Source organism: Mastigoproctus giganteus, chromosome 13 (genome assembly GCF_048544385.1).
Source record: "Mastigoproctus giganteus isolate SK-2022 chromosome 13, ASM4854438v1, whole genome shotgun sequence".
Classification (NCBI taxonomy): domain Eukaryota; kingdom Metazoa; phylum Arthropoda; class Arachnida; order Uropygi; family Thelyphonidae; genus Mastigoproctus; species Mastigoproctus giganteus.
The window spans coordinates 67491090-67514012 of NC_143587.1; the positions used below are offsets into that span (position 1 = coordinate 67491090).

At 33.8% G+C, this 22923-nt stretch overlaps 1 protein-coding gene across 1 annotated transcript in view; it reads left to right on the forward strand.

Annotated features, from left to right (window-relative positions):
• LOC150076138 (protein turtle-like) overlaps positions 1 to 22923 on the forward strand; it is a 481828-nt gene that overhangs the window by 217179 nt on the left and 241726 nt on the right. The window contains exons 2-3 of the mRNA XM_090387265.1: positions 7858 to 8193; positions 15642 to 15757. Of these exons, the coding sequence (XP_090243391.1) occupies positions 7858 to 8193; positions 15642 to 15757 (452 nt within the window). The remainder of the gene's footprint in view (positions 1 to 7857; positions 8194 to 15641; positions 15758 to 22923) is intronic.

Consider the following 22923-nt stretch of genomic DNA (forward strand, 5'->3'; position numbering starts at 1 on the left):
CGGTGCCAGTTGTTCCATGCTAAAGCCAGGACCAGGTTATGGCTAGAGCAGCATGAATCAGTGGACCCGTCATGCCAGGTGTCAACACTGCATGCTGTTGGTATGTGTGTCGTGGATCATTCGGGATGTGATTGGTTTTGTATAGTGAAAAACATGTTTTTCTGAAGAAAACCTATGCAACCCTTGCCCGAGACCAACTATCCACGGTGTGAAAGAGACCATAAAAGTTATTTCTATCGAGAAGGTATTCAAATTGGCTTAAACAGCAGTTTAATATACAAACTATAAATACAGTATTTGAATTTCTGTTTGGTGCACTTATCTTATAATTATAAGAGAATTTTCTTTTCTTAGTTGTTTGGAGCGTCACCGCTACTAGCCATAACACATGAGTACAATGATTCTTTTCTCTTCCTGCCATCATTTTTAGTCAGCTACAGGATCTGAAACAAAAATCAAAAGACAAAGTTTAACACCACACGCACATTAAAAAAAGATAATCATTTAAATAATCTCTCTTCCCATCACGGCAGGTTGCCAAGGATTAATAAATATAATCATTTAATATTTATTCTGTGTATAATAATATCAAAAGGAGAGAACGTTTCATAAGCATTTATGATACATATATATTCTGTATTAATTATTATTTTGTTTATTATGCATGAAACTGATCTCTGTTGGTTTCTTTGTATTGACATAGGTTGGCATTAATTCACATTAAATTATTCAGTTTTCATAAAATTAAATGATTTGGTTGAAAGCATATTTCGCCGTGCTTTCTTTCTCTTTAATACGGCATTCTGTATGCACGCAGCGGGACTGCACTATTTAATACTGCAAGACAGCGGAGAAATTTTTAAACGTCTGGAATTAGTCACTTGATTTCTGCAATTTTAATAATCCACCTTAGACTTGTCGCAGATTTTTAACCATAAATTGCAATCCATTTATAGTATTCAACTGTGCCCACTTTGGATTAAAATACCGCATAAAAGACAGACGATTAAATAATGAGACGAGTTTTATAATAAACGTATCTTTAAGTGAATACATCAAGGAAATTAATTCTCCTTCAAACTTCAACTAACGATGCTGCTACTGTTGAAAACATTTTTGGGAATCATTTGAAATATCTTTCAGAACATTCACATATTTCCTTTAAATTCTTAATATTATCGATGGTCAAAAATCTTTTTCCCTTTGTGTTTTCCAAATGAGACAAATCTGATAAATAAATCTAAGGATCTATTGGGCTGACTGAATCTGACTGTTTCTTTATCTAAATTTAACTCTTCAGCAATTAAGTTATCCTGTCTAAAGATCCGATCCCTCACCCATTGAAAAGTCATCAGTCTTGTTATTTGTTAGATGATCGCCCACTTCGTGCACCATAATTTTCGCCTTCCTTGCATTATTTAACCATAAAATATTTAATCTTTTAAAACCATAAAAAAAAGCAAAGCAAGCATAACCTAATTTCTACAAACTTGCTTTAGTATTGGAATTTTCTTGTTTGCATACATATTTCCCACATCGTCTAACAAAAATTCGAATACAGTAAATCCTTGCTTTAACGGACCTCAATTTAACGGAAATGACAGACAGTGATCATTGAACAAGGTCTTTTACCCGCTGATGTAGCGCCTTAATCTGATGGTACTGATCATCAGTTAAAATATTTTCACGGTCAAGGAGCCAGGATTTTTCTTACTGTTATCTTTCACTAACCTGCTGAGGGAGCTAGATATCAGTAGATTATCATCTGAACTTCTAGCGATGGTAATCGAAAGTTGCTGAAATTTTATGAAATAAAATTTCAGCAACTTCGGCAAATGCATTTCTTTCAAGTTTTAGCCGACAGACCTTAACTACCATATAGTCCGTTAAGCGAGTTTTTACTGCAGTTCTGCAGTAAAATAAAAAAATTAAGATATGTGAAAACAAAATAGGGCACAAAAAGTGAGACATAATTTGAGTGTATTTTTCTTTAATAAATGCTTTTATAGCTTTTTTTCCTGTACCAATGTCCTAATTATCGAAGAAAAATCTATTTTGGGTCCATTTTGATCTTGAGGCCCAAATCATATGGCTCGCTCATAACCCTCTTCTGATTGGCCTTCCATACACGTGACCACCGCATATCCCGGAGCAATATGGCCTTAGTTGCTAATGCTCCTAAAAACCAAATAACAACAACAGCCTTCCATACAAGTGATGAATAGTTCATGACTATTTAGATACGTAATAAAAGATTGACGTAGTATGCATATTTTTTATACATTATATGGTGACGTCACCTATTTGCTAAACGAATCAGAAATTCGTTTAATACGTCATAAGTCATTTGATTTGTAGTTGAATCTGCCTTTGGGGCAGGATGGACGGTATATAATTTGGTTATATTAGTTACACTATAATGGAATTCCAGTTATCCAAAATGTTTTCTCCTTAATTTTTGTCCGTTTTAGTCAAAGAAATTAACACATTTAATATTTTACTATAAGAAACGAAACTAATCACATGGTACCTAACAAAATCATGGTTAAATTTATGCAAAGCATTATGAATGGAGCAAAGAAGGGTAAATCCATGTCTCTACTAATCACACTGATATGATGTATAAAAACTTCGGTGTTAAAAAAAAAAAGAAAGAAAACCTATAAATTACATGAATTACTATAAATAAAAATTTATATGATAATTAATTTGTATATGTATGTTTTAGCAGAATTTTTATGCATCACATCAAGTTTATATGCCTTGTTCTGCTAAAATTATTTGTATAATCTCTCGATTTAACTTTCCATGAACAGTGGATAGTTTTTTCTATACAGTTTGATGAACTCCGTAATAAATACTTTGGACATTTTTAACAGCAATGCACAAAACTAGAGATAATGCGTAAACTGCTCGTTAACTGTACGTTATTTTCGTAATGATTCAGGTTAATAGTGACAGATGAGGAAGTAGTTTTTCTACTAATCCTAACTAGACAGAAAAATACCAAAACCAAGCCAGTGAAGCCTTTAATGCCATTCCGATCGCTACTAGATGGATCAAATCGGAAGAACTGAAGGAGAACCAATTGCATAAAAATACAAAATCTTACAGCGGAGGAGGGGGTGGATATCGTTCTGCTGTTTCCAGCAGCAAAACATTGACAATTACTTTAAAGCGTATAAGCATGTACAATAAATAATAAATGCAAATTACTGTAATTTTCTATCATTCATTTTTTCCTGCTTCCCTTTTATACTGTATATAAAGCGCACTTGAAATCATTATTCAAAAAAATCGAATTTCGCAAATACCCTTTATCGCAATTATTTTGAGTACTGTTATTTGAAAAGGTCTGGCGAAGGACTTATTAAGATCTTCTTAGATGCACAGTTTCTCTTGTGATTCCGGCCGCCCTCTACCCTTTTATCTGTGCAGTTCACAACCGCTGGTATAGCATAGTAGTTATAATCACCGTTCTTCCCACACTACATAGAAAATATCCGAGTTTAAATCCCGTCAATGTCGCGAGGAATTTTTATGGGAATTTTTTTTCCCCACTCCGTGGCTAAGTTAGCCTCATGCGTGGATAGCAAGGTTTCTCCTCCCAATACTCGGATTTTCCATGCAGCAAAACAAGCGTTGTTCTACTGCATGAATCATAGAAATTATCCAGTTTTGAGTAATAAGCACCGAAAAATACATACTGTCGGTTTCAACGGGTCCGTTACTGGAGTTTCAGGTTCCACGATGACTGCCTCGTTGTTTATACCATTTTTTCAACTGATACAGCCAAAGCTCTTTACGGCAACCCCAGGGGAATGAGAAAACATACCTCGTGGATAGCACAGTTAATAGAATTGCAGTTTCCCACACCGGGTGGAAAAAACCTGAGTTTGAATCCCATTAACAACGCGAGGAATTTTTATGGGTCATTCTCAGAACGTCGCTTAGTCACTCGTTCTCAGGAGAGGGCAGAATGGTTTTTATTTTTGATCCCAAAAACTCGGGTCTTCGTCCAGCAAACAGCCAATCGACCACAGAACAGACGCATTTTACAAACATTTTATATACCGCGCAGTATGGCCAACCAAGTTGCTGATGCGCCTAAAACCATACAATAAACAAACAAGTAACATGAGAAAAACGGTCGTTAAATTGAAAGAATGTTATATCGATAATTCATAGAATCAGCAAAATAACAAAGAAAAGTTTGAACATTTAATGTAATCCTACTAATATAATGTATGTATATATATAATTCCGAATACTATAGTTTTAAACAAGAGATGAGGATCATGCATTTTACATTTATTGTACTGTGTAGTAAGAGTAATTTGTAAATTACGTATATACAGTAATTAATATATACATTATTACATATGTACGGTATCTATGTATATATCTACACATATATCAAGGCGTAACCACGGACAGGGGAATTGGTTTCTGATTAAAATAATCTGTCAAAATGCTCTGTTTCAGTGGCAGAGCATGTTCTAAAAGCGAATTATTGAAGGAATGTGATAGTGGTTAATTCATTATTGAAGTTAGGCTCTGCTTGAAAAAAAAGGGGACGGGGAAACAATGTACAAGTGCTAATCCGTGATGCACCTTCAACGAAACTTCCTGCTCAACCACGGTAGGTTTCTCTTCTTCATCATTGCAAATTCTAAATTCCATTACGCCCACTTCGGTGTAGTTCTTTAAAAGACAAGTTTCCAAGTTAAGCGATGATACCCATCCTGGAAATTTTCTTTACAGTTATCGGACGCGATTAATAATTAAAGGAGAAAGCATGCGAAGCTTTGCATCATTCAAGGCGACATATCCAGCATGTTTCAAGCAGTTGGAGATCGCTATTTCGTCAAGCTCATTCCCATGCTCAACCGCTTAACTACATTGAATTGATGTGCTTGTAGCACATCAATTTCTCATTGTGTTTTTCTTTCGACACAGAACAATTTTGTTTAATAGCATTTTTCTATAGTTTTTCTTAAAGCACTGAATTGCACTTTGATCAAGTGGCTGAAGAGCTGATGTAATATTAGCTGGACTTAACAGTGATTGTACGTAAGCTATTCATTCGGCAATGAGGGGTACAGTTATCCAAAAACAGCAAATTTTTCTATTCTCCCCGCTCAACTTGCAATTTAATTATTTAATTGTCTGATCCTAATGACATCCAATAGCTTTTTGGTTTGCTCAATACAACGTCGACAATGTCTTCAAACATTTAAAACATCGGGGCTTCTGAGCTTTCCCAGTGATTAAGAGTGGAAACTTCTCTGTGCTAGACGTGTTTACCGCTAAGAGACTGGCAATCCGTTATTTTGCCTTTTTTTGCGCTACTACATTTCTTAAATTCAAATGTAGCGTTTTATCCGTTAGCAGCTTAAAAAAAGTCCAGTTTTGTCAGTATTGAAGATGTTCTTGTCGTGTATCAACAAAGCATTTTTTTACAACGATTCTTCTTCCATTCCTTCGTAGCATCAGTGTTGACGGCTGTACTTTCTCCGTACATTTTTTTGAAAGACATCCCATTAGAAGTCTTAAATTTCTGGAACTATCCATCGGAAGACTTGAAATCTTCAATATTTATCCGATGTGCAAACGATTCAGCCTTAGTGTGTAAAAGATTTCCGTCTACAATAACGTTATTTGCATTCATCATCATTAGCCATTCCAAGAATACCTTTTCAAATTTTGGATATTTCGCTTTTCGTGCTCGGATCCTACCCGGTGCAGAAGATTTCTTTAATCTTTCAATCTTTTTTCGATCTTTCAGAATGGTGAACTGAAATGAATGGTTAGGGATGTTGGTATTCAAACTCACACACTATCTAAAGCTTGTAAAATCTTTATTTGTCTGTGATTGGTAATGCTGCCTCTTCTTATGAGCAATATCGATAAACATACAGTCTATGCATAATGCATATTGTATAACGAAATGAACTTCCAGTTGAAATTAATTTCATTATTCCAAAGAGCGATTTCTCACGGTCAGCCTGCAAGCTGGTCATCAGCTTCAGGTTCTTCCACTTTGATATGTGAATACTGTAATACAAAAAAGTAAAAAAAAAAAAAAAAAAAAATACACCAAGATATAGAGTGGCAGAAAATTTTGAGCCGTTATAGAGAATTAATTCGTCTTTTAAGGTTATAACGAATGTAAAATATCATTAGATTTATGGGGAATCGGTCGGACTCTACCACATGTTTGTTATAACGTGCTGGGACGTTAAAAAGATAGTCGCTATAAAGAGCTTCGACTTTGTAAGTGACACTACAAATCTGTTTACTTTTACCTGGTTAACTGATATGGTTTTAATTCATAGTGACATTCATAAGAATCCCGTAGTTGCGTGTTTGTAGATATCCTGAAAAATTTTCGCAGTATGCTTCTACAAGATTTTTTTCCGCAAGATATGAATAAATGTAGAAATTTTTTCAGTGACTCATTTTGAAATGTGCACGCGATCCTCAATTTCTCAGCCATGTTCTGGTTGCAGATGAATCATGATTTACCTAGGCCAAAGAAAATCCAGTCTGTATTCATTATCAACATTCCTTTACCTTTAATGTTTGGTGTGGTGTTCTTGGGGACAATCTTATTGGCCTTTAATTTTTACGAGCAAGGTTTTCAGGAATGCATACCTACATTTTAAGTGGAACAGTTTGTGGGAAGCACTGTAAGAACTACTATGGGAATAACTGAAAGTCGGCAGTGGATGTGGTTTATGCACAACCACTAGCCCACTTTCCCATGATGTTTCTGAATTTTTAAATGCGGAGAACAATAACCGATAGATTTGTCGGAACATCCCTATACAGTGGCCACGACGATCACCGACCTGACACTCTTACATTACTTTGTGCGAGGCCACACGAAATCCATGGTTTATTCTATGCGTGTTATATTGCCACGCAAGACGAATCAAGAAATCGCATTTTCGAAGCTGCTAAAACCATTAAGAATAGTTTTGAAACGACAAGACATGCCAAGGAATCTTGGATTTTTCGCATTCAATGTCGCATTGAACAAAATAGAAGTCATCTAGAACATCTGCTTAAAAGATATTTTTCTATGAGAATCTTATTTCTGTTTTTTTTTTTTTTTTTTTTTTTTACATATTTTTAGCTGTAGCATATACAGTACTCCTATATTTGTTCCATACAATTTTAAAATATTTAAACAAATTGCTTTCTTGGAAACCGCAATAACATAGGAAATCGCTTAAATTACGATTCGACATGCTTTTACGTTTTAAGTCTTAAAATATTACAAAAAAAAATGTATCTAATGAATCTATCGAAAAAAGAGAGAGAACAGTTTATTAGAAGAAGTGTTTTAAAAACCCAAGCCTTCTATATGCATTCACTAATATTGTATCATTCCTTGGAAGGAAATATTATACCATTTCTTAGGACTGACGTAGCCGAGTGGTCAAAGCAAATGTGCAGCAGCACACGCTCTTTGAATGGACCGACATTCAAGCCCGTGACTGCTAAATACGATTAATGTTTGTATCGATTATTTTTTGTAAACTCCACTGACCTGGTGGTCGTGCTGGTGTATAAACAAGAACATTGTTATTTTTATATATATAGTTTTCCTGAACTTCTCAAACCTTGGCAGTATCAAGCAGTGCAAAAGTTGAGATGAGCGAGTATACAAGTTTAACTCATCTAAATCAGATGAACCAAATGATTTCATTAATGTACTCTGTATCAGTTGACACACTGAAAATTAACTGATCTTATTACATGAATTAATTGGCTAGTAAATTTTAGGGTAGAAAACTTCAAACTATGAAAACTTAGGTATGCCTTAAAATGAATGAATTGTTTTTGTAGGCTTTCATCAAGAAGATGCTGAACACGTCACCGCCCTCCTCGGTGAAGATGTTATTTTACGATGCACCTTCGAGTTTCCCGAGGGCATTCCTGTGCCCTACGTTGTCCAGTGGCAGAAACAGGGTGTCAAAATTCCCATCTACATCTGGTACGATGGTTATCCCCCTCATGCTGGAGAAGGTTACGAAGGACGCGTTTCTCTCTCCGAACAAGCCTCTCTTAATCTGACTGGAGTACACGAAGCAGACCAAGGATGGTACGAATGTAAAGTTTATTTTCTCAACAGGCCTCCTGATTCACCGAAAAATGGTACATGGGTCCATCTGGATGTTCACGGTAAGTAAATGATTAACAAAATGTTACATAATATAGCTGTTTCATAATTTTATTTTATTCACAGTACTTATTGTTGTGTCTGGAGAATTGTCACTGGGGAGGAAATTCTGAATTCAATATTTTGGGCTTATGATATGGCCATTCGAATTTTGCTATCATAATAGTACTGGAATATTCAACTTCCATATTGTGAAGTGACGAAATATTTTTTATCTCAAAGTAATAGTAAATAATAATTTCTTTTTCGGGCTTGAGGGGTAACCGTGCCTGATGTGTTGGAGTTATTAATTAAAAGTTAATTAATAAAAGCTTTGGATTAAAAAAAATAAAAAATTAAGGGTTTGGTGGGTCAATGTTAGTAGGCTAGAACATAAAACTTTATAAGTATAAAAAGGAGATTTTTGCATAATACATAACTGATAGAATATAAACTTCAATAATCTTTATTCATTCATTACAGATTAATTGTTATATTTAGAGTTTAAATCAGTTTTTTTATATAAATTAAAGAAATAACATGGTCCAAACGTGGCTAATCATGGTCAAAAATAATAATAACAATGAGTCCAAAATTCTACACGCAAAGCGAGAATAAATAATTCAGTTATTTTTGTAACGTGCTGGGAAAATGTAAGCCTATCAATGTCGGTTGTACAATGGCTTGTATTATATAATAATCATTAATCGCGAAGCTGATAAATGATTATTTTATTTTCTCAAATTGCGAATTTCAGTCCTTTATTGTGGTATATTTTAATTTTAAATTCTTTTTATTAAGGCTGGAATCGTTTTTAAAAATTTTTCATATTACATATATAAATTAAGCAGTGTAATAAATTGTGAAAATGGTTGCGCATATCACTATAATTATCCTGGTCATTCATTTTGGTGGTATACATATGGCTTCCCTTTAGTTACTGTATCTGATTATTATTTAAAAATTTAAACCAGTAATGGCAATGAGAGATTGAATAAGATGATTGTTGCTGGGTGCAAAATGATAGGTAAGGAATCGAATAGTTTTCCTCTAATGGTTATTATAGATGCAGTGGATTAGAATAGCAGAATAAAATACAGTATTTGTACTGTTTGGTTATCGACAGTTATAATAGTGGCATGCTTTGCTTTGCGGAAATTATTTAATAATGGACAGAACCTGATTGTACTGAGAGAATTTTGTATCTCTGTTGTTTTGAAATCCAGATAGACAAACGTATATAATGTGTAAATATATATATTTTACGATACAAATGATAATCTTGACAAAATGGGAGTATTGTCCAACTGTTTTTATGTGGTTATTCGAAACGTAGTTTTGAATGGATAGTTTATATTACTTAAGATTACATTGACATTTAGAAGTATTTACCGGTAGCTTGACCGATGTGTCATGCGCCAGGGGTAAACTTTGAGGAATGTATGTTAGTGATTTGTCGGACAAGTAATTGTTATGCGTATATTAGTGTATGCAGAAGATTGGTAAAATCCTGCTATCTGAAAATTAAAACTGCCATTGAGCACTTGTGTAAGGAGATACGAGTATTTGCAGTAATCGGATGATGCAAGGATAATTTATATTGAAGAGGAATTGAGGAGAGAAGGTGTGATGAATCTTTACTGAAAGTGGAATATTAGAAATATGATTAGTATCTTTGTACTAATCATATTTCTAGTAAAAAAGGTAAAGTGCAGCCATTATCAACCCACTGTAGGATGGAAGCCTCCTCAACAATTCATGCTAAGGGAAATGGACCATAATCTGCCACGCCGGTCCAGTGCTGGTTGGCAGATCGACCGTATTCAGCAGTCAGGGGCTTGAACCCCGGTCTACTCAAAGAGCGTGTGCTACTACTGCACTCCCCTTCCTGACCACTTGGCTACGGAGGCCCTGTATTTCTAGTACTACTTGTGAAACGTCTACTGCTGATACATCAATTAAAACGCCACTTTTCAAGTCCAATCTTATTATTCTTTTGTTGTAATGGTGTTTAGTAGTGCATTAAAGTTTACACTTTAATGTTATAGCTTCCTTTAAGAAAAGTCGTATCTTGGTTGGAGTATGAAGTAAAATTTCTTTCATGGATTTAGTAATTTCCACTTGTCAGTTACTAACACACAGTATTTTCTCCCTTCACGTCTCTGTACCAACTCTGTCAAACTATTCTTAGAAAGTATTGTTATGAATACATCGATGAAAATTTAGTGGTTTTAAAGAATTCATAACACAATGTACTTGAATAGGAATAGCACGCTTTGGTTATTATTACTTAGTAAATAAGTAATGCATCTTTGGAATTCTATGAATATTCGTATTTGTTTATGAATTGTAATTAATCAGTCGTCTGACACTGATCCAATAAAAAATATATATATAAATAAAGCCCACTTTGCTTAAAAGATGACAAATTCCATGCTATCTGTTACATGCTGGCATTATTCCATTTAAAGAGTCCAGGCACACATTGTTATCCAGTTTTTTTTTTTTTTTTTTTTTAATGCAACGGCTTTGCTCCACCATTTTAGTACATTTTCTGCAATCAGCTTAAACCGTTATGACATTATGATGTGCGCTTCAAAAGATAATGGCAAACCAACCGCTGTAGTCCTCTGTATCTGGCTTATTTAGGGACATTTAATGAATAAACTGGTTGCAGACATGCCGAGATTTTTTTGGAAATGGTCCAGACTTGTACTATATTCCTTTTTTTTTTTTTTTTAATTTTTAGACATCTTTTGAAATATAAAGCATGCTAGTTAACGTTATATGAAATATTGGCTTTCTTTGACAAAACGATAATTCTGTGCAATTTTCCATTGAGGTTGGTTAAAATTACTTGCATTAATCGTGTTACCCATCATATTTTTCTGGATTGTTCTACATTTTAGATGATTTGATAGTTTATTTTTTATTTTTTCAATATTTCAGTTTCATAAAAATATTCCAGGGAGACAAAGGAGAGTAGCACATATTATGAAAACTGATATTTATTCGTTCGAGGCAGGAAAATATGAAATAATGCAGAAAAATGTAATCTGAACTCTATGAGAGTTCAGGTTCAAATAGGTTTACAATGATTAATTAGTAATTGTGAACGCGCATGCGTGCACACACACACAGACAAGTAAGCATTTCCCTCCAACATCATTCCGACAAACGTAAATAGACTTAAGTACTCTCTTCTCAACCTTTTTCAAAAATTACAGAATTCTTTAGATATACTATTTCATTTTTATTTCGTACAATGGAGTTATTTCTTAGGAATCAGGTTTGAAGTTTCAATTTTCTCCTTCTTGGGGTTACTGCTTTATATAACTATCATCACTGTCCCAAGCTAAGTCACCTAAGAATTTCCCCATCTTTTCATTTTCTATCAAAACTGATGCTCCGAAAGAAAATATGCCGCTCAGTTTATAACTCTCGTTGTTTAAAATAGCAGTGTTCTTTCGTTTCAGCTATGAAAGTAAATTTAGTGATATGTAACTTGATTGGCAACTGTAGTAGGAAGTTGTTAGTATTTTTATCTGGACTCGGTTTCTTTGAAAATGACTTCTGAGTAATGTGCCACATATATTTTACTGCGAGACATCTCCATAAAATAATAACACTCGACAGCATCGAGGCTTTCTTTGTCACGATCGACTGTCTTTGGCGAGAATTGGAAATATCCCGGTTATTTTTTCTGAAGCTATTATGTGTTTCATTTCTTTTCTTTATTCACCTAGCTGATCTGCTAAAAACTTACAGCCGTTTTCTCGCTCTTTTTGTGCGTATAACATAACTAACTGATATGTTCAATTTCAAATTACCTTTACAAGAGTTATATATCCGCTAGTGGTCGCTACAATCATGGATTTTCGTCTGTCAACCGATCGCTAACGATAATGCATGCCAACGTCACAGCGTGACTCTTTTTATGATATGCTTGTAACGTCTGCTTCTATGCAGCAATATTTGAAGTAGTTTTGCATTTTCGCTTTTTTTTACTTTGACAGTACAGTAAAATTTAAAAATGTTGACTAAAGAATGGCATTAATTAATGGCAGAAATAAGAATGGCATTACAGAATTATGGATGATGACATTTTCGTATTTTATTTGTTTCTTAATTGCAGTAAAGGTTTAATGGATAGAGTATAACAAGCATGCGATTCACAACCAATTATGAAGGTACGACGACACATCTCACTCTCTTGGTTAGTTAGAAGCAAATAGTTCAGGTTTAAAGAGAATGTCGAAATGTTTTTATTATTTCTTTAAATATCTTTCTGTGTCTTAATTTTAGCAAACACGCTTACACAATAAATTATTTGCCAAGTAGAGTTTAACTTTAATCTTTATGCAAAAAATGTAATTGTCGTTAAAATTGATAACTGTTGACTTTTTCTTGGTAACTTTTGGGTTTTATTGAAGAGCTGCATTTCATTTTTACTTATTTTATTAGATTTGTTTAATTATTATTATTAAAATTTGTATATTAAATTTTAATAATAAAAATTATTTGCTGTGTATTATATCTATACAAGTGTGTGTGCTCACGGGCCTATTTGTATGCTGTGCGGACTGGCTGAAATAACTGATGGGAGGCGGGGGGGAGCTTTTACCCCCACCTCCCTCAAAGAATTCCTGCAATCTCCGACGGGTTTTGAACTCAGATCATCTCCAAACAAGAAATGCTATTAATATTCGATGTTAATTCGGAAATTTAAATGAATTATCCTCAACCATAGGCGGATAAAAAGCCAATGAAAGAAAAGTTTTCTTTTTTGTCGAGTTACGAAATAAGTAGAACATCGAAGTTAATCGCTCTAATATTCTTAATGAATTCCTCGTGACAGTATTGCTACTTTTCGCTCGTTTGGAGAAGTCTGGGTTTGAATTTCTTCGGAGACTCGAGGAACTCTTAAAGGCCTCTTCAATCGGGGCTGCAGTTAGCCAAACTCAGGCGGAAGGAGTAGGGTTTTTCATCTCGCAGAACATACAGATCGGCCGGTGAATATACACCCCAGCAGACGGCGCAATATGACCTTAGATACTAATACTCTATATAAATAATATGTACAATATCCTAAACGAATGGCAGTAGAAATATTGTAATGCACGTTTTACTTTTATTTATACTATTAATTAACCAAACATAGTTTTATTGAGTAGATTTATTTGAAAAAAAAATTGTTAAATTATTTAATATATATATTTAACTTTTGATTTTATAATTTTCTTCAGTGAACGATCTTTGTTTGGGCGCTATTTAGTTTGAGCAGTTTCAGTGCCTAGCTATTGGTGTGTGTGCGTGTGTTTTTAATCCACTTTATTTACTAGATGGCTTTGTTTCTTTAGAGCTTGAGTTAATTAAAAAAAATGGATTTATGGTTTTCCATTCAGCACTCGGGTGTACAGCCTTCACAAACAATTATTAGATCTTTCTTTGAATATGTTGCGGTATAAGTTGAATATCCCCAGGGGCTCAGGTCTGGTGAGTATGGGCTTGGCACACCCAGGGTCCTGAGCTGGATATCATCATTCTTCTCTTTCTTGGTGATTCCCTTCTACTTCTCTCTGTTAGGGTAACTCAATTTTTTTTTTATTTTTTTTTGCGTGGTGCAGCATAAGCCTCAGTCTTCCTTGCACCATATGGCTAATAATAATAATAATAATAAACCATTTCAATGATATATTTTAGCTCATTGATAATTTCTGAGAAGGACGTTAAATTCCGAAGAGACACCTTACTATTTTCTTTCACTCTTTATGTTAAATTTGTTAAATTCCTTTATTTGGTTTTTTAAAAGTTAATTTATACCTTTCTGATATTTACAAGAGCAACTAGAAAAGTTTCTCAGAGATTTAAAATATTGAAGATTAGCCTACGTATTTCTTGTTTTTCTCGACATCAGATGACTGTCTCCTTCTTTAATTTGTCTACAACTACTTTATTTCGTTAATAACAAATTTTTTTAAATTAAATAAAATGACAGAGCTTTCTACATGTAACTTTAAAGAATTCTAAAGGATTGATGTAGAAAATAAGAAATGAACTGTGCAACATCATTACTGGCATTTGTCCTTTCATAGTTTTCTATTTAACAAGCGGGCTAAATGAAACCTCTTTGCTTTGATGTAATAAGAGTCTTTTAAGAAGACGAGAGTGCAATTTTATCGGATTATGGAGGATTCTTTGATCATGAACCGTTGTTTAGGGCCATAGACAGTGAGTGTATAATTACAAATAAACCGAAATTGGTTATGTTCTGAGTGTTTTCATGTCCGTAATTTCCGTTTTACAAGGTAGCCGATACTAAATGTGGTATTACGAACACTAACTTTCTAATTACAAAGCTATTTTGAAACTAGAACTGCCCCGATTGTCCCTACAGGTCGATAAAAGATGAAAAATTTAGAGCATACAGTTATATTTAATCTTGCTGGGATCTCTGGTTACAACTAGAGGAGCATTAAAGTATTTAGTGTTAATTGGATAGTACATTCAAGGTATAAATTCTATATTTTTCCCCCTTTTCAGAATATTTTATATATACTGTATTACGTGTTAATAACGCAGCGTGCTTTCATTATAGTAAGGTCATCTGACCCTTACGTTTTGAATTTCTGCAATTAATTATTTTTTTTGAGATAAATTGCTTTATCTTAAAATAATTCTTCTTAATTCTTATTAAAAATTAATTGCCTGCAAAAGTTATTTAAACGTTTTATTACAATAAATATTAGAAACTATTAGTTGCACTTTTAATACGTTGAAAATATCGTATTTTACCATTAATTTTATTATTAGGTGTTTGTCAAATTGAGGGTTTATTGTCAAACAAGGTAGGTTAACTACAAAATCATTTTGTAGTTGATGTTTTTGTAATTAACCAAAAAAAAAGTCATTTGACATTTTCTTGGTTTACTAGAAGTGTGCTTATAGCCCTAGCTAACTTGTAAAGTACTTACTAGAGAGATACAGTTCTGTGACATGATGTGCATTGTCATTTGTATAAAGTAAAACTAAAGTTATTGCAAAAAGAAAATGCAATTTTGTAGTTAAAGTTGTTTGAAAACCTCGAAATATATTAACACGATATTTCCTCATAATGCCTTAGATATATTTAATAGCCTGCAAACCAACCCATTCATATTTTGTATGCAAAAGAAATATGGGGTACAGATACTTGAAGATGCATTTGCTTTATATTCATGTCTGACTTTGGAATTTTATGCGTTTCTAACTCCTAGCTTTAGATCTGATTTTGTAGTAATTTAAAAATGAAACGTTTGTTAACATTAAATGGTTGAAACTGATTCTTCTAGCATGCTGCTGTCCTGGTGCATGTATATATTTTTTTAAACTGAAATAAATAAATAAAATTAAGATTCAGTCTCTTTGCATATTGTTCTGTGTTTCTTAGTACTCAATTTTTATATCTAACTTTTCTGATCTGTGATTTCAGCACCGCCCCATTTCCGTCACAAACCTCCAGACGTTGTCTACGTTAAGCTGGGGGAGACAGTTTCACTGCCTTGTGATGCCAAAGGAACCCCCCAACCAGTCATTACTTGGTACAAGGTAAGTTTTTTGCATATTAATAGCAAGGTTTGAGTTTGTAAAACGATCTTCTTGATTGTGGCATAGCATTTTAAATAATGAGAAGTGAATCGTACTATATCTTTGTCAAAAGTCACCAGTCCTTGCAAGATACGAATTACAGGGATCGTAACACAAAGAACTGACACTTAAACCTTTAGAAAGCACGATCCTGCCATTTTTTTTTTTTTTTTTTTCCGACTAGGTTAAAATTGGTCTTGGCTAAATGCCTTTTTATCTTTAGGTCTTGTGTGGTTTCGTTCCTGTGGGTCAGGCGATCTCTGTTTAAATTTAATTACACACAATCTGTAGGTATGTTACCGTAGGAATATTGTGAAGTTACTAAAATATGGAATATGTAGTCAGAAACTATATTTTAATATCTTATACAAACAGTGAATAACGCATAAAACTCTTTCCAGCACGAACTGCTTCTGCAGATATATTCCACCCAACTTTAATTTACAGAGGAAAGACGCTTTATTAATTAAGCTGTTTATTTAGTTCACCAGTTGCTACTAATGCCATTTTTCACCCTTATTTATTATTTTTTTTTAACGAAAGAAGAATTATATAAAATTTCACGCGAATACCTCAACGCTGTTAATTAAATTTTTCGCTTTAAAAGGAAGCATTTTATTTTTCAAAAAACGTGTATAAATTCGGTGTTTCCAAACGCACTATTCATTTCATTTATTGTGGACTTATTAGCTTGTTACTTTAATGAAATATTACTAGAATGCGTCACAGATTACTTCGCTACCATTGATGGTATTCTTATACAGTGAAAAAAGCATGTGTGATAAAGTAATTTTCTATTTGCACCGTTGGATTTATTAAGATTAACTCTTTTTATCTTTTGCTACTGGAATTATTAATTCTAATCATTTAGTGACATTTAATTTTTTATTAAGCATTAAAAGATAAGAAATTAGAAATAATTTTTGATTAAATTGAAAAATGAATTTTATTTATAATTTTATGTAATTAATAAAATTAAACAACTTTTAATTTTGAATTTTTAAAACTCTGTTATTTTTTAATGATTCCATTTATTTTCTTTAATAATTCGTTCAATTTAAGTTTAGCAAATTGAAATTAGCTTTGTGAAAATGTGAAATGCAAAAAAAATAATCTCCTTAATTTTTACTTACCAATAAGTTGGTAATAATTGTTACTTTTTTTTAGAAAGTTGTTGCCATCTTATGTTATCTTTTAAAAATTCAGGTCATTAATCAAGTGTTAATTTCAGACATTTTTAATGATTTTTGGTTTGTTAAATTTTGATTATTTCTGCTTTACCATGGTGAATAGTTCCGATTATATCAGTTTGAACCAAATTATAATAATTTTTTTTTCTGTAACACATTTAAACCAGAATTTGTTTATTTATTTATTATTAATTAATTCATTTATATATATAGTTATTTTATTATTATTATTTGTGTGTGTGTGTGTGTGTGTGTGTGTGTGTTAAAGCCCGTTTCCCACGAACGAATTGCTCTGTACCATTTTTTTTTTTATTATTTATTTATTTATTGAAGAGTAATAAAACCGTACAGCAGTTATAAATGCATTGGGCCGAACGAGAGTTTTCATATGACGACCATACGGTGGTAAATTTTGGTCTCTTGCATGTCTAGAATTTGGACGGATGATAATAAACAGTTAATGACTAAGCCCCCATTTTCCTCCTGGTAACCACACACAAATATCTTGTCTGAACGGACTAGGAAATGTCGTACGGTTTTATTATTATGCAATTAAAAAATCGTACGGTAGCAATTCGTTCATGTGAAATGGGCTCTAAAAGTTAGTCTTTTTCCTAACGCATTTGAAAGGAGACATGACTGTCAACGCATGCGCAATACTCAACACGTCACAGTTCATCACGTCAAATGGTACGTATGGCATCATGCATTAAGATGAAAATCTGTAGAAAACAAGGCGAGAGCTTGCAATGTTAAAGACGAAAAAGTCAAAAGGCATGCATCACTTCCAGTCTGAAACTAAAAAATTAGAGGAATAGCACATCTAATGTAGTTTTGAAAGGAGCATAGATATAAAGCTATTTCTGTGAATTAAGGAATTTTACAGTAAAAATTTTACAATAAATTTTACATAAAATTAAACAATAATATTAACATTAAAAACATCTTAAAAGTTACGGCACATTTTTGTATGTCTTCTTCTGAGAGAAAAATTTTAACTCAAGGGTTCAAGAGTTCCCCAGTTATGAACTCTCTTATTCGGTGACTCTTTCACTCTTTATATTGGCTATTCGCAAATCGGTTTTTTATGATGATGGTGGCTGTGGGTTGGCTAGTTTTTTTTTTTTTTTTTGCATGACCGCGATTCTGGTGGACTTCTGTGTCTGGTGAAGTCGGATTGGTACTGGTAGTCTGTGTCTGATGTTGAAGGAATCCCTGAGGTAGAGTACTGGTTGTCATACTGATTAGTATGACAACCAGTACTCTACCTCAGGTTGTCATACTGATTAGTGGATTGTGGTCTGTCCAGATTTGTAGGTATCTGGGATCGGTCACCTCTGTGGTGACCGATCCCAGATACCTACAAGGTGGGGGGCGACTAGGGTAAAAGTTTGGGAACCTCAAAAGAGCTGAAAAAGAGGGCTGTTACCTTGCGGGTCTTTATTTTGCTCCTCATTCTATTTATATTTTTGTTGGAGGTATTCTTTATGGTGAAGGTTTCTTTGTGGTCTTCTCTTCTGGTGAGGTTCTCTGGCCCAAATGTTTTCTTGTGAAGAACTAGTGATTTTCGCTGATAATATCGAATGCTTTCCATTACCTCACATGCTCCTTGACCGGCTATGGATCAACGGACTCACAATCCATGAGTTAAAAGTTTCACAATTTTTCATCTCAAAAGGCACACAAAGATATGTCGAAACGTTAAATGCTTTTCAGTGTTAATGTTATTGTTAATTTTCTGTAAAATTTATTGCAGAATTTAACAACTTCTTAACTCGGAGAAGTGCCTCTCTTTATACAATGGCACATCCTTCATTGCCAAAGCCCAAAAAAGGTTTAGGATAGCGCTACTAGAAACATCAGTGTTATCATAATGAAAAATTTCCAGTGGAAAGGCTACATAGGCCATAAACCGAGCTACTGAAAGTTTCTGAAGAAAAGTCTGAATCCAGTCATAGGCAAACGGATTTCTGTACAAGGTTGCCTGTTTCCAAAATGATAAACCTGTTTACACACTAACCACGAAATGCAATGCGCAGCGCGAATCAGTAAGCTTCATCTAACAATTTACTAGTGGTAAATCGTTAGATCAAGCTTACTGAAAAAGACGGTAACTTCATTGAGAAATAGTATACGTTACTTGTAATGTAAAGCGATAAAGCATGTTGTAATAAAACAGTTATGTTCATTTTATTTCATCCTCGCAGAGCAAACTGCTGCCCTGTACTTAATTTTCTGCCTCGAAATCTAAAAGGAATTCTTATAGAAACATTCTGCAGAATATTTAAAATTTTATCTTTTTTTATTGTATTTAATCAAATATTATTTGTACGTATGCATTCTTTTATCAAAAGAAGTGTAACAGTCGGATCAGTAACAAAAAATCAGATACCCTATACCCGTACTCTATAGATACCCTATAGTTTTAATACGTTATTAAGTAATTTATATGATTGTTTTCTTCATCTTATTACTTTGAATGTTTAGAATATTGTACAGCTGTACGTACAGGCACAATTAAGTTATGATCTTTGTGGCTTTTTCTGGAGCGCTGATCGCTTCAAAATATTACAAGCTTCTAAATGGGATTTAAGTAAAGAGGAATATCCCACCCATTTGGGAGCTTGAATTCTGTTCTGTTTCAGCCATTTAATAGTTAATATATATGATGTAGTCATCATTTTGGAATATGATGTTGTAATGTAGAAATTTGCCACAAACCTTCATAACAAACATCTCAAAATGTTTCTTTCTCACAGGGTCACATTTGTGATATTTTAAAAAAGGGCAGTGAGGTTAATTAATGACCCTTCTCTTAAGAACTGTCTCCACTGTCTGTCACAAGGACGTTCAGTTTCTGCCGCATGTCTTTTCTATATATATTTTAATGGATACTGTGTAATTTCGCCTCTCTCTTCCAAACCACTCCGAACTCTAGCCTCAACTAGTCACCACCATCTCCAAACTTACTAAACTAACTTTTCCTTTTCCTTATTTACCCATTCTTCTTTTGTTCTTTTTAAAAACATTCCTTCAAATATATTTCCTGGAAATTACAGGTACAGAAAATCAAGTTCGATTTCAACAAGTATTTTCCGCCTTCTCAACATTCAACCCATACACGGTACTAAAAGTATCACAAATTTTGATTCGTTTAGAGTTACCATAAAATTTTCCATCATCCTCATATTAAAGATCGTACTTTAGTACATTATCCTCGTACTAAAGGACACATCTTTCAAGTCACTTTGAGTCCAGTGCACCGATGCCCATTGAGAATAGTTTTTTTCAATCTTTACGCTCTAAGCTCAAAACTGTAATCTCACCTCTTCATTTGCGAGGGACAAAAATCTGTCTTTCAGATACATTCTCCACAGTGTATTAAAATCCTCTTTAAATTTACGTTTTCACATTTTGCTGAACTAAATTTGTCTTTCATTTTCGCACCAATTTTCATAAAATAACTCAATAATAATAAGTTTTTAAAGATTTCTGGTTCAAACAGCAAAATATTTCAGGCACCTTCATTTATCAACGTTACTAGAATTTGAAACACAATAAATTAACCATGAGGTCAATTCGATAGATGCTCAGTTAATAAAATTTCATCTTAGAAATTGTTTATAATTTTTAAGAGTAGGTGTGAGGAGTATGTAAATGTGTAGAATCTCCTCCGAACAGCTGACAGAACCTATATATTCAGTATTGCAGATGTGAATTTTTGACATAATGTTGAACTTTTTAGTGACGTTAATTATCATATTCGTTCACTAAGGATAATAAATCACCTAAGTTAACAGTATTCAATGTTTTTATTGATAAATTCGTAATTATTTGAAAATAAAATTATTGAATCTTTAAAGTTGTTGCTTTTTCTTTTGCCTTCAGTCATTAATCCAGGTGTAGAAATCTTGTCCATAAACAAAAAAATGTTACATTTTCTTCTTGTCTTTCACCTCAACACCGTTTTTTTTTTTTTTTTTTTTGTTTTTTTTTAGTCAGTTTATTTGGTCGTGTAAAACAGTCTGCTACCATGTAAATCTTACTCTCTTTTTTTTAATCCTGTTCAAATAGCCCTAACTTAAAGAAGTTCTAACACTTGACATACAAAGATCAGTTTCTTGGAAACACAAAGTGTTACGCATCAAATTATCAGTGAGTAGTTTTTTAGACATCCTAATTGGCCTTGGAAAAAAGTTCTTGGTGTTGTAAACGAAGTGTGTGATGTTGACGAAGTCCTTGTTAAGTTCTCGAGCGTTAGCATATCAAGACGTGCGAATAAAATACTTTCAACATTCCCCAAATTAACAGCGATCGTGAATGCGGATGAACTGCTTTACATCTTTACTAGATTTCAGCATTCGGAGTTGCTTCTTGCCTGATGAAACTTTTTGGTTGTGTGTAAGTATAAATCACCAACCTTTTCAGATATTTCTTTCAAATTAGAACTTTCTCATCTGCTTTCTATCGCATCACTTAATTCACGAGGTCACACAAGCCGTAGGCTGAGTCTATGGACAGAACCGAGGACGTAGTAGGGGGTGTTTAAACAGGTGTCATAGCTGAATGAAAGATCTCTAACTTCCTACTTGCGGTTTGAATAGAATCCTATTTGCTCGCTCTCCTAACTCACACACAGGGAGGTAGAAAAGGAAAGGAGGCAGCTCTCTAATAATGCGTAACTTTTAGCCCGCAGTCCTTTAAGTTTACTAAAGTTCGCTTTTCTTTGAGCCACTCCTTACTAATCTTTGAAACATTTTTCCGCGCCCTCTGTCCTCCTTGATAAGAAGAGGATGTCGGTAAGTGATGCCTTCTTTTATCTGAAGTATAAAGCATTGTTTAATCTCACACAATTTTTTTCAAATATAAAATAAATCATTTATATAATGAAATTCATTTCATTTACTTAGTATTCGTATTCAGTCATATAAAATGTTGCCTTGGATCAGCTGACTTAATTAGAACAAATTAAGAAAAGAAAATACACTAACCTTGAATGATGTTGGGACATCCCACCTTTTAGAAACAGTGGTTAATTCCAGAGGTCACATGACAGGTTAGTGACAGTACCTGTTAAAAGTAGATTATAAAAGGCACTCGCATTCAGTGACATGCAGATGGCACAGAATGGGAGGAGAAAAGGATCTGCATCTTTTTACAAGAAGTGCAATAATAGGTTGTCACATAGCGGACATGTTGATTCTCAGAGAAAGAATGGGATACCCAAAATCAACTTTTAGAAATATTGTACACCAATAGAAGAGAGAAAGTGACGTTACCATTCTTAGTAAGCCACGTAAACTACCGGTAATGGCCCCTAAACAAATCAATTGCTTCTCTCCACTATACGATGCATTACATATTATAATATGTATTATACTGCTTCATATTTTCCTCCTCTGTTTCCTCACTTGGAAACAATTCAGAAGTAATAGCCTGAACAGTCGTAACCCAATCTGTGGTTTCCATCCCATTAAGAGTCACTATGTTAAATATATCACGCGATTTAATTTTATTATGGCTTAACTTATAAATCATCCCCCGGGGATTTGTATTTTTTGGCCACTGTATTAACCAAATTCCTCCATGCCCGTAGTTTACTTTTATATAAGGCCTTAAAATAAGCTTTCCTTTTACTTCTATATAATGCTAGGTAATGAATTGCCTCATCTGGCTTCCACGAATTACTATTATATTTAGGTCACCCGAATAATTAAATTCATCTGCCGTGCTGTGTCTTATGTCTGTCGATTGCGTGTGTTCTATGGTCGACTTGTCTTTGCTGGACGAAAAACCCCGGTTTCTGGGGGAAAACCTTGTTATATACGCCTGAGACCGACTAACTCAGCCACGGAGTGAAAAACCCATTAAAGTTCCTCGCATCATCATCGACGGGATTCGAACCCGGGCCTTTTCCACCCGGTGTGGGGAGGACGG